Raw genomic sequence first — 11,696 nt, 5'->3', positions numbered from 1 at the left:
TCCGCGAACTTTTTACGCGTATTAAATTTCATCAAAACATATGATAATTAAGACAATTTTGCCATCAACAACTAGTACAAAACACTAAGAAATTATAATTGAAAATGGCTGACTCTACTCCAAGAATCGATGGTTCTTTGCTAGAACAATACAAAAACCGTACTGTCCGTGTGATTGGTAAAGTGGAACAAATTGATGGCTCAAATTTAAAATTATATACACCAAGTGATAATTCAAATAATTTATCAATAACAGTTAGTACAACTCCTGATCTAGAATTTCAACAAGGTATATGGTATGAAATTATTGGTAGAGTCTTGGACAATTTAACTTTAAGAGCTATTGATATACAAAATTTTGGTGAAAATATAAATGAAAAAGCTGTTGCTGGTTTAGTTAAATATTCAAATAAATCATCAGAAATTTTTTATGAATAAAGAAATGAGAAGAATTGTAAAGTATAAATGTTTTTTTTAATGAATGTTTTATAATGTGATGATAGACTACAAAAGAAGGATGACTTGTTGTAAGAAAAACCAAAGTATTATATTTTATTATTTTATATATTATAGTCTAAATCAAAGATAAATGAATGGTAATAAATCAATTTGCAGTACTAGTAATTGCTGGAGTCATTCTTGAAACTGGTCTTAAACGATCTTTTGGATTATACCAAGGAACTTGAGTTGGATTTGCAGCAGGACTTGCATAATTAATATCAGAACTCATTGTATAATTCCAACCTGGTGTAATTGTTGATTCAACACTAACTTCATTTTTAATTTTGGAAAAATATGAAACAGCTGAAGTGTCATAACGTCTTGACCATTTTGTTTTAGTAATGGTTGAACCTGGTTGAACTTGCATTGGTGCATATTTTGTTAAACCATTTTGTGAAGTATAATGAATATCAAATGACAATGAAATTAAATCACGTTCAGTGGTAAATGTATGACCATTAGCTTCTAAAGAAATTTGTCCATCTGGTGGAACTGGATCATTACCATGAGCTTCTTCTGTACCAGTCATACCTTCTAAATTAAATCTTTGAGAATAATTAATTGTAAAACCTCTTCTTTTAGTTGCAGCATAAATTTGAATAAAATATGGACCATCTGTACCAATTGAAGCAGGAACTTCCAAGATATAATTATCATCTTCAATTTCATCATATGCAATTTTTTTTAAAGATCTAATACCTTGAATATCATTATTTGTACCTGTACAAATTGTAAATGTTAATTCATCAAATTGACTAAAATCTGGTTCAACTCTTGAATCTTGCCAATCAACTTCAATTCTAACAACACCATCTCTTGCTCTAAAAGTTTGACCTTTTAGAGGTTTCGCAATGGCAATATCACCTAATACTGTTGATAATAATAAGGGGATTATTAATAAATAAGATAATAATTTCATCTTTGTTTAATGTAATTGATATCTACTTGAAACAACAACAAGTATATAATAGAAAGAATGATTTTGAACAATTTTAAATATATTTAAATCATTTCTAAAAGATTAGCTTAATTAGAAAATCTTCTCTTTATTCTCATAATTCTTTAAATGTAGCCTTGTACCTAAAGGTTTTCGGTATATGAGAATATTATTGTATAGTACAGTATATCAAATATGAAGAAAAAGATCTTCATCAATTTTACTTGGTAAATACTATAGACACATAGCAAATAGTAAGGATCATCAAGGTGAATTGAAGTGATTACTTAGGTTTGTATTGTACTGTTATAGACCATTGGCTTGTACTATTGACCTAGATATAGTATATGTTATAAGCTTTTCGTTAATACTTTTTAGTTGTGTTCAATTCAAAATGAAATCAACTAATTAATTTCTCAATAATATTTAACAAATATTCTCATTGAGCAGGGGAGAACAGCGTGCTATGGTATTGGAAAGTCTCTTCGTTCTTTCTTATTTAGTCGATGTATATGATACAAAACTCGTTCTTTTTCGGGGATTATATTATTCTCAATATATACCAAATTTTGTATGATGCACAAAAGTAGTAAAAAATATTGATCAGTACATTGGGTAAAGATCATATGTAATCTTTGCAATCGAATATATCATATAATGTTGGTATCATATCATGTTGATTGATTTCTTGACTTCATATACAATTATTATTTCAATTCTACAATGTCATACAAAATGGATTTAATTTAAACAAAAATCAAATAAACTTGTATTATATTCTCCTTAATTAATATGAAAAATGATTGCTTTTTTTTAAATATATCCTACAGTATATATAATAAACGAATTAAAATTGAACAAATAATGTATCTTTATAAATCACTTCATTTTGATGATGATGAAGAAGCACGATTTGGATTTGAAGATAATGTAGCAGATTTTAATTTTGATTTTGGATTATACCAACCAACAGCAGATGGATCACTTGCAACACTTGCTTGATTAATTACAGAACTAATTGTATAATCCCAGCCTGGAGTAATTGTTGATAAAACTGATGGAGATGGTTTAATTGAACTAAAATAAGAAACTGCAGAAGTTTGAAATTTTCTTGACCAAGTAGATTTAGTAACAGTAGTACCTGGTTGAGTTTGCATTGGAGCATAACGAGTTGGACCAGTTTGTGAAGTATAAGCAACACTAAAAGATTTTGACATTTCTTCAGGTGATAAAGTTGAAGAAGTACTATCACCACCTACAGAAGTTTGACCTGAAGGTGGATCACCAGAACCACTAGCTTTTTCAGTACCAGTCATACCTGTTAATTTAAAACGTTGTGAATAATTGATTGTATAACCATCATCTTTTGTAGTTGAATAAATTTGAATATAATAACTACCACTTGCACCAACATCAGCAGGAATACTTAAAGTAATTTTTTTATCAGAAAGTTCATCACTTGTTGCCTTTTTAATAGTTTGTAACCCATTAATATCAGAATTTGGACCAGTACAAATAACAAAACTCATTGATTCGATATCATCAAGAGTTGGTTCTGCATTTGATTCTGTCCATTCAACTTCAACAGAAACTGTACTACCACTAACAGCATATGATTTCCCAGCAGATGGTGAAGATATGGAAACATCAGCAATAACTGAAGATATGAATATTAAAAATGTATAGTATAAGAACAGCATATTGTGACTTGACTTGATTGATTCTTTTTCTATATTGTATTATGAGCCTTTAAAATGCTAGGTTATTTTGACACTAATTAAGCGAGAATTTGGTACCTGAAAACTGAGACGTAAGTGCAGGAAACCTATTCAATTTGATCTAGATCCGGTGGTATGTGGGTGTACTTGGTGATGTTCCAAAGTTCAAACGAATGATTGTTAATGGATTTTTAAAAGGTTTTGTTTTCACCAAATCACCAATGTAAATATGAATATATTATAGATATCTTTAGGTTTTTGTTGAAAGTATTAAATTCAAATCAATTTCACAGCCTTTCAAAATATTTAAAATTGCCAAAAATTTGTCAGTTGTGCTTTTTTTGGCACTGAAAATACTGCAAAAAACGAAAAAAATTAAAATTGGCGTTAAAAATGTGTCCCCATTACCGTGTCTTGGTGATCTATTACTTCATTGGGTAATATTCCTGATTCGGATATATTTTTCATTATTTATTATGTCATGATTATGTAATTCAAGAGGGTAACACTTTTGGTCGCGGCCGTCGATTTCCGCGAATTTTATTTTCTTCGCGAATTTTCCAAATTCATTGATACCCATTGACTTTTTTTTCAATATTAATGGTGGAAAAGACAATTTAGATCTAGAGTTCTTTTGTTCAATTAAACCACTTCATCCACATCAAAATGCTTTATTTAAAATCCATGCTAAAAGTCATAGACAACTCAGGTGGTCTAATGGCTGAATGTATTAAAGTTTTACGTAAATCTCCAAAAAATTATGCTTCAGTTGGTGATAAAATTGTTGTTGTTGTTCAAAAAGCAAGACCTGCAACTTCTATGATTACTGGTGCTTCTGCTTCAAATAGAGTTAAAAAAGGTGATATTGTTCATGCCGTAGTGGTAAGAACCAAACAAAATGTTATTAGACCTGATGGTTCAGTTATGAAATTTGATGATAATGCTTGTGTCTTGTTGAATAAAAATAATGAACCTTTAGGTACAAGAATTTCTTCAGTTGTTTCAAGACAATTAAAAGATAAAGGTTATAATAAGATCATTTCATTAGCTCCAAAAGCTGTATAAGATGATGATTTTGATTATAATAATATTAAAGTAACAAAGTTCTTATAAATATTTCTTGTTTTTAGTATCACGGGTTTGGGTTGGTTTTTTCATTCATGTACACATTATAAAAATTTTAGATTTATTCATTGTATTTCATTCATTAGCTCATGTATATATATATAAAATTATAATGGAATATTAAATCTAGATTTTATCCTTTTGTCTTTCTTTATGTAAATGACTCAACTAATCCATATAATTTATTTATTAATCCACTACTTTTCTCATTTATTTCATTATTAAAATTCATTAATTTTAAATTATCTTGATCATTCTCAAATCTTAATAATTCAAATGTTGAATTAACAATATTTTTCAATTTTAAAATATTTTCATTATTATAATTTTGAGAAACCAATCTTGATATCTTATCATTTAATTCAATTTCAATTTCTTCAATCTCACTACCATTTGTTCTTATAGGTTCTATATGATCTAATTCTGGTGATGAAGGTAAACTTTGTAAATTTGGAGTTGATTGATTTTGCTTTGATATTCCTTGAATTTCAAATTCTAAATTTTTTTCATGATAAATTTCATCTTCTGGTGTGGGTAAATATGACTTTGATTTTTTTTGAATGAATTTAGGTTCTTTTAATTGTTTATGTTGTGATTTATTTATATGATTTTGTAAAAATTCTAAATTTTGTATAACTTCTATATTAACATTCTCAAATTGTTGAAATTTATTATTAATTTCAATTGAAAGTTGATCATTCCAACTTAAAAGATTATTGATTTTTTCAATTGATTCTAATACTTCTTGATCATTACCTTCTCTCTGTATATAATTTTGAGTTGATTCTCCAAAATTTTCTTGATTTATATAATCATTTTCATGTTCAATATAATAATTTTGATTTTTTTTTGATACATCATTTTTATTACTTGATTCAAAACTTTCAAATTCACTATCAAATGAGGTGGACATTATGAGATGAATGATTGATATCTAGTCTAAGATATAGCTTTCTTTTTCAAAAAAGTTGTATTGATCTTTCTAATTTCAAAATTAATATTCATTTCAAATTCAAGTTATGCATTGAAAAATCGGAAACTTTTTCTGTACGAGATTAATCGGGTTTATAAAAAAATATGCACGTTAAATGTTTGTTTACAAAACATTGGAATTTTCTATACAAAACAAAATAAAAACAAAGAATGTGATGTGTAATAAATAAAAAGGTAATAAATAAATAAATAAATAGATGAATATCTCGAGAATGTTGGGTTTTTTTTTGGTGATTTAGGAAAAAGGTAGGTTTTCTCATGATTTATTACCTCCACTCATCAATTTTTCTAATTCATCTTCAAAATCATTCGTTCTCTTTGTTGATATCCCATTGATTTTTTCTCGATCCAATGAATCATCTTTCTTGGGTTGCTATTCAGTATATGTTAGTACATCAACGACGTTCATCTTAAAAAAATTCCATTAATACATACCTCTTCTATAGGTTTAACTCTTGTTTTAGCAATTGATAATTGATCCCCTAAAATATTCAAAAATTCATCATTTATATTATATGTTCTTTTTAATTCATCTCTTGATCTTGTTTCAATATCTTCAATAATACCAACTAAAGTACTTGGATGAACAGTTTGATTTGTCTTGATTTCATTAGTATTAGACACTGATTCTTTTCGCTGTTTAGATAATTCATCTTCTCTTTTCTGTCTATTTCTTAATGCTATCAATGTTGGATGCTATTTTTGAAGTCAGTATTATTAGCTCTCTATTATTTAAATAAGAAGTAAATAATACTCACATTTTCATCTAATGTTAATGGAATCTCTTCAATCTTTATTTGACCAATTTTATCAGCATTCTTATTATCAGCATTTGCTGAAAATTTTTGTCTTTGAGTAATAGTATTTGGATCTAATCCAATATGATCTCTTTGAAGATGTTGTTGTAATTTAATATTTTGTTGTTTATTTGATTCAAGATTTGTTGATGCTCTTGTTATATTTGGTAATTTCCTTGCTTGTTTAGATCCTGAATTACCCATATTGTTCAGGCTTTAATTATGTACAGATTATCTATAGCTCATATATTATCTGATTCATAATATTTTTGATCCTTTAAAGTCTTAATCAATACAAATTGTCTCTATGAAATGAGTAATTGAGAAACTTTGATCTGATAAATTTGTGGGGCCATTATATAGTGGTGTCTGGGTGTATGTATATCTGATTATATAATCACAATAGAAAATTATAATTTAATTTATTAAAGTACATTTATATTTCAATTAATGATTAATAAAACTGGTATGTATATGGTTTAATACTATCAGAATTGGTGAATTTTTAGGATCTCTACAAAATTTGCCTAAATTCCAAGTTTTTTTTTTGGAAATTTTTAGTTTTTCAAATATTAAATTGAAATAAAATTTTACTAAGTGAACATTTTTAAAGTTTCAAAAATTTACAGTAAGAGTTCATCAATATTATATGCTTATCTGATAGACACTACTCTGTATTATATATAAATATAAAAAAAAATATAAATTACTTTCAATAACCATATAATAATTAACAATTGAATAATTTAAGCTTCGGATTTGCATCGGAAAGTACAGATATTATCGGAGTTAAATTTTTAATATAATTAAGCAGCTGCTCACAGACTGATCAATAATTTGATGTCGATTTAATTATTCATTGTTAGACTTTCAAACTAGATCAGACTTTAAGAATGATCATCTTAAATCTTAAGAGCATATACACACTATCATACTGTCACTATACTCTCAGCCTGAATGAATAATGATCTTGATAAGTGATCGTTGGTCGCCAATCTTTCCTATTGTGGTTGCTCATCCACACTTATCACTTATCTATTAAAGTCAAGCCATATACTATAATGAATCAAAATCGATCAAAAGCAGCCACTTTTTAGCTGTCACAAGGACAAGGCAGTCGGGACCACTAAAAGCTTGCTCAGATCGGATGCACCAGGTTATAATTCGATTGTCGTTTGACTCCAGTATAAAAGGTAAAAGATGCCCACTAGGTTTTAATAAAGGGTTATTTAAAAACTATTATCCACAAACAAACAAGATGAGTGACGAAGAAAATCTAAGATCTATTAATGATAATTATGAACCTAAAACTCAAATAATCTTTCCAAAATTATCGTTTAAAGAAAAATTAGGATTATTCTTTAGTAAAGAAGAACCTCCAAAACAACCAAAGACAGAATTTTTTTGGTGGCATCCACCAAATCAATCATCAAAAGAGAAAAAATTAGTATTTAAATTAGATGTTTTCATATTAACATATACATGTCTTTCATATTATGTTAAATATCTTGATCAATCAAATATATCACATGCTTATGTTTCAGGAATGAAAGAAGACTTGGGTTTACATGGTGCTCAATATAATTGGATTGGTAATTGTTTTACAATTGGTATTGGTATTGGTGGATTATTAAGTTTATTAATCACTAGATTTTCACCAAATATTATATTACCAACTTTTGAAATTATATGGGGTACACTTTGTCTTGTTTTATATAAGGCAAATAGTTTTAAATATTTAGCAGCTGTTAGATTTTTCCAAGGTTTAGCTGAAGGAACTGCATGGGCTATAGCTCATTTGATTTTAGGATCTTTGTAAGTTAGACTTATCAAGTTTGTGTGTATCATATTACTAACACTATGATAATTAGTTACAATAAAAATGAATTGGCAAGACGTGCAGGACTTTTCGTATCAAGTGGGATGATTGGTTCTATGTTTTCAGGTTATTTCCAAGCTGCAGTTTATAAAAATTTAAATGGTAAAAATGGTATTGAAGGTTGGAGATGGTTATTTATTATTGATTTCATTGTTACAATCCCTGTTGCAATTTTAGGTTATATTGTATTAATTCCAAATAATGCAAAAAAAGTTTGGTGGTTAACATCTGAAGAACTTCAATTATCAAAAGATCGTATGAAATTTAGAGGTGAAAAACCAAATGATGTTTGGGATTGGAAAGCTGTTAAAAGAATTTTATCATCATGGCAATTTTGGGTTTTCCCAAGTGCTTATGTTTTATGGGATCTTTCAGGTCAAGGTGGTTCTTATTTTGCAATTATTATGAAAGGTTTAGGTGGTTATTCAGTTTATCAAATTAATACAATTCCTACTATTCAATCAGTATTTAGAATTATAACTTCATTGGCTTCAGGATTTATAATTGATATTACAGCGAAAAGATGGCATAGTTTCCTTGGTCTTATGATTTTATGGTTAATTGGATTATCTATAGTTGTTGCCTGGGATGTTTCAAGAGCTGGATTATTTTTTGGTATCATATTATTAGGTGTTTCAACTCCAATATCTCCATTATTTGCAGGTTGGATTAATCAATCAGCTCAAGAAGATGTCCAATTGAAAACTGCTACAATGAGTGTTATGAATTTATTTTGTTCTTTATTAGAAATCCCATGGAATGTTAAATTATTTAATACAGATTATGCACCAAGATATTATAATGCTTATAGATGGTGTTTGGGATTAAATTCAATATTATTATTATACGTACCATTAATTTTATTATTTGATAGATATCAAAATAGGAAAAGAGGGTTATATAAAATTGAAACTACAAAATCAGATGGATCAATAACAGTTAGAGGATTTTTTGATGAAGAAGAAAATGATGATAATAGTGATAAATCAAGTACAACTTCAGTTACCAAGAATACAACAGTTGTTCAAGTTAGGAGTACAAGTACTTAAGGGTTTAATAATTATTTTAATGATCATTAATAAAACTACAAAAATTATATTATTTATATATGAACATATCGTAAGTCATTATTCAATCTTCTTAAACAGAAAAAAAAAACTAAAACAGAAATAAATATCGTCAAAATTTTTATTAAACTCATCAATGTTTTGGAAATCTAGATTTCAAGTCTTGATATTCACGCATAACTCTTGTAATTGATTGATTTAATTCAACTAAATGAACTGCAACTGCATTATCTTTTTGTAAACCATAATCATAAAGATCCATATTAAAACTTGATTTAAATATAAAATTTGTAAATTCTTGATCTTTATTAACTCTTAAATCAAGATATCTTGATAAAAATCCTTTTAATTTAATAGCTCTAGTTTGAAATTCATCAAATTCACGACGATAACGTTGCCAATCATTTAAATCTTTAATTATATTTGAAGGTTCAGGTAATTTATAAAGTTGAAATTCTTCAATTCCCAACATTTCATTTTCTAATCTTGGTACATTTGAATTTCTTTGCTTTTTCAGTTTTTTACCTTCATTTAAATCTTCATTTGATTCTTCTAAAGCTCTTGTAAAACCTTTCATTTCAAAATTACCATTTGTTTGAGTTAATGGTGTTGTTTTCTTAAAATCATCAAAATTCATTGAGTTTATTCCTCCTCCTGTTGATGATGCTGATGAATTTGGACGATTTCTTGAAGGTGGTTCAGCTGGAGGTGGTGATGGTGAATTACTTTGAGTTTTTTGTTTTTTAAAATTTGGTGGACCATTTGAACGGAATGTTGATTCATCAATTTCAACTAATTCATCTTCTGATTCTTCATCTTCAAAATTACCTTCATCTTCTCTAGTTTCTTCAAATCTATATTCAAATTTATTTGATTCTTCTAATGAAGTTCTTGGAGGACGACCAGAAGCAGTTTGAAATTTTGGAGTATTTGAACCTGAATTTGTTCCATTACTCAATGATGGAGATCTTGAATTTGAAGGTATACCAGATCTTTCATTTCTATTAACATATTTATTTTGTGTTCTAATATTTCTTGGAGTTGATTTAGTTGATATATCAATATTATCAAATTCAAATTTCAGAGGTGTTGATTGATTTTTTGAAGGATTTGACATATTTTCAAATAATTCATTAATTGATAAAGTAGTACGTGGGGGTTTCTTTGGAATAGAATTTGAACTTGCACTTGAAGTTAAATCTGATATTGGGTTTGGACCTGAATTTGGACCTGGATTATCTTTTGTAGGTGGTTTTTCCATATTAGTTGGATAAATTGGAATATCAGATTGAGGTGGAGGTTGTGGAGGTTGTTGCTGTTGCTGTTGTTGCCGTTGTGATTTAGAAGATGTATTTGCATTTGATTGAGGTGGTGATGGATGATGTGAATTTTGATGAATATTTCCACCAGGTGATGATGATGAAGGTACATATGAAGTTTTAAAATTAGTTTTTTGTTTTTGCCATGAATTTGGTAATGGATCCACAGGAACTGATGGAACTGAAGTTGAACCTTGTGTATATCTAAATGATGAATTTGCAGATGGAGGTTGTTGAGGAGATGGTCCATTTGCATGTGGTGGAATAAATGGCGGTGGAATAAAAGGACGCATTGGATTTGGTGGAAGGTTTGATGGATGAAATCTAGATGGTGGAGCTCCATTGTTCGGTACCCTCACATTATGAGGAGGTATATTTCCATCCGGTGAATATTGTGTGTGTGAAGTTGTATAATTGGGTTGATTTCTTTTTTTGAAAAATTTACCACCAGTATTGTTATTGCTATTGTTATTATTATTATTATTATTATGCCCTGCTTTATTGAAAGTACTTCCATTTCTAACATAACCAGGTGAAGCACCATTTGTTGAATTGTATGAAGTTTTAGAAGATGTAAAATAAGTTTTATTATTTGAAAAAGAATCATAATGAGTTTGTTGATTTCTTCTATATGCAAAATCAAAATCATCATCATCATGTGTGAATTTATTATTATTTGCACTTGGTGGTTGTCTTGGAACAGAACCCGAAGTATTAAAATTTCTTGAATTTGATGCAGAAGGAGGTGGAGCAGGGAAAGCTGGACCACCATGACGTTGATGGGGAAAATTATATTGAGCATTATGATTATAAGGACCTCTTGTATAACCACCATATTGATGAGACTCTGTATGTGTGAATGTGTTCGGAGGAGGAGGAGGAGGAGGATAAGATCTTGGACCAGGACCAGGACTAGGGCCTTGTCTTTTAAATTGAGGTGCGACGGACATCAGTTGAGTTAAAGATAAGTCATATTCCTTTTTCTTCTGAGGATTTGTTAGAACATCATAAACTTCCACCAATTTCTTGAATATCTCATCACTCTCTGGAGCTTTAGATTTATCTGGATGATGTTTCAATGCCAATTTTTTATATGCTTTTTTAATTTCATCTTGGGTAGCATTTTCCTTGACTCCTATGAAAGTGTAGTGATTTAGCATCATAGCAGCAGCAGCGAGACACGGAGCAATAGAGCCATAAACCAGCCCGAGCACAATTCCAATTGAAACAGAATAACAGAACAAAGACTCCTGATTAAAACCGCTAGCAATGCGTGTATCAAAATATAATTGACAACTTGTAATTTCTTCCATTTTGTTGTTTTGATTTGAATGTTTTTAAAAAATCGCGATCCATAAATT

General features: G+C 28.6%; 9 protein-coding genes across 9 annotated transcripts; 4 read left to right on the top strand and 5 right to left on the bottom strand.

Annotated features, from left to right (window-relative positions):
• Positions 1-104: 104 nt before the first annotated feature.
• BN7_6541 (Replication protein A 14 kDa subunit) lies at positions 105-437 on the top strand (the record flags this gene model as incomplete). Its single annotated transcript, XM_011272924.1, has 1 exon — positions 105-437. One exon carries the CDS (start codon positions 105-107, stop codon positions 435-437), a length of 333 nt encoding a protein of 110 aa, XP_011271226.1.
• Positions 438-603: 166 nt separating this feature from the next.
• Positions 604-1,419, bottom strand: BN7_6540 (Cell wall synthesis protein; the record flags this gene model as incomplete). Its single annotated transcript, XM_011272923.1, has 1 exon — positions 604-1,419. One exon carries the CDS (start codon positions 1,417-1,419, stop codon positions 604-606), a length of 816 nt encoding a protein of 271 aa, XP_011271225.1.
• A 902-nt stretch (positions 1,420-2,321) lies between these two features.
• On the bottom strand, positions 2,322-3,137 carry BN7_6539 (Cell wall synthesis protein; the record flags this gene model as incomplete). Its single annotated transcript, XM_011272922.1, has 1 exon — positions 2,322-3,137. One exon carries the CDS (start codon positions 3,135-3,137, stop codon positions 2,322-2,324), a length of 816 nt encoding a protein of 271 aa, XP_011271224.1.
• A 684-nt stretch (positions 3,138-3,821) lies between these two features.
• MRPL38 (mitochondrial 54S ribosomal protein uL14m) lies at positions 3,822-4,220 on the top strand (the record flags this gene model as incomplete). Its single annotated transcript, XM_011272921.1, has 1 exon — positions 3,822-4,220. One exon carries the CDS (start codon positions 3,822-3,824, stop codon positions 4,218-4,220), a length of 399 nt encoding a protein of 132 aa, XP_011271223.1.
• A 211-nt stretch (positions 4,221-4,431) lies between these two features.
• On the bottom strand, positions 4,432-5,193 carry BN7_6537 (uncharacterized protein; the record flags this gene model as incomplete). The annotated part of the gene is made up of 1 exon (XM_011272920.1): positions 4,432-5,193. The coding sequence occupies one exon, from the start codon at positions 5,191-5,193 to the stop codon at positions 4,432-4,434; it is 762 nt and encodes a 253-aa protein (XP_011271222.1).
• Positions 5,194-5,529: 336 nt separating this feature from the next.
• On the bottom strand, positions 5,530-6,274 carry BN7_6536 (uncharacterized protein; the record flags this gene model as incomplete). The annotated part of the gene is made up of 3 exons (XM_011272919.1): positions 5,530-5,646; positions 5,709-5,953; positions 6,028-6,274. 3 exons carry the CDS (start codon positions 6,272-6,274, stop codon positions 5,530-5,532), a joined length of 609 nt encoding a protein of 202 aa, XP_011271221.1.
• A 1,054-nt stretch (positions 6,275-7,328) lies between these two features.
• Positions 7,329-7,889, top strand: BN7_6535 (Vitamin H transporter; the record flags this gene model as incomplete). Its single annotated transcript, XM_011272918.1, has 1 exon — positions 7,329-7,889. The coding sequence occupies one exon, from the start codon at positions 7,329-7,331 to the stop codon at positions 7,887-7,889; it is 561 nt and encodes a 186-aa protein (XP_011271220.1).
• Positions 7,890-7,993: 104 nt separating this feature from the next.
• Positions 7,994-8,998, top strand: BN7_6534 (putative transporter SEO1; the record flags this gene model as incomplete). Its single annotated transcript, XM_011272917.1, has 1 exon — positions 7,994-8,998. One exon carries the CDS (start codon positions 7,994-7,996, stop codon positions 8,996-8,998), a length of 1,005 nt encoding a protein of 334 aa, XP_011271219.1.
• A 151-nt stretch (positions 8,999-9,149) lies between these two features.
• BN7_6533 (Cell surface glycoprotein) lies at positions 9,150-11,648 on the bottom strand (the record flags this gene model as incomplete). Its single annotated transcript, XM_011272916.1, has 1 exon — positions 9,150-11,648. The coding sequence occupies one exon, from the start codon at positions 11,646-11,648 to the stop codon at positions 9,150-9,152; it is 2,499 nt and encodes an 832-aa protein (XP_011271218.1).
• Between the last annotated feature and the right edge of the window lie 48 nt (positions 11,649-11,696).

Source organism: Wickerhamomyces ciferrii, contig 00287 (assembly GCF_000313485.1).
Source record: "Wickerhamomyces ciferrii WGS project CAIF00000000 data, strain NRRL Y-1031 F-60-10, contig 00287, whole genome shotgun sequence".
In the NCBI taxonomy this organism is placed as follows: Eukaryota; Fungi; Ascomycota; class Saccharomycetes; order Phaffomycetales; family Wickerhamomycetaceae; genus Hansenula; species Hansenula ciferrii.
This window is presented reverse-complemented; position numbering and strand designations above follow the sequence as displayed.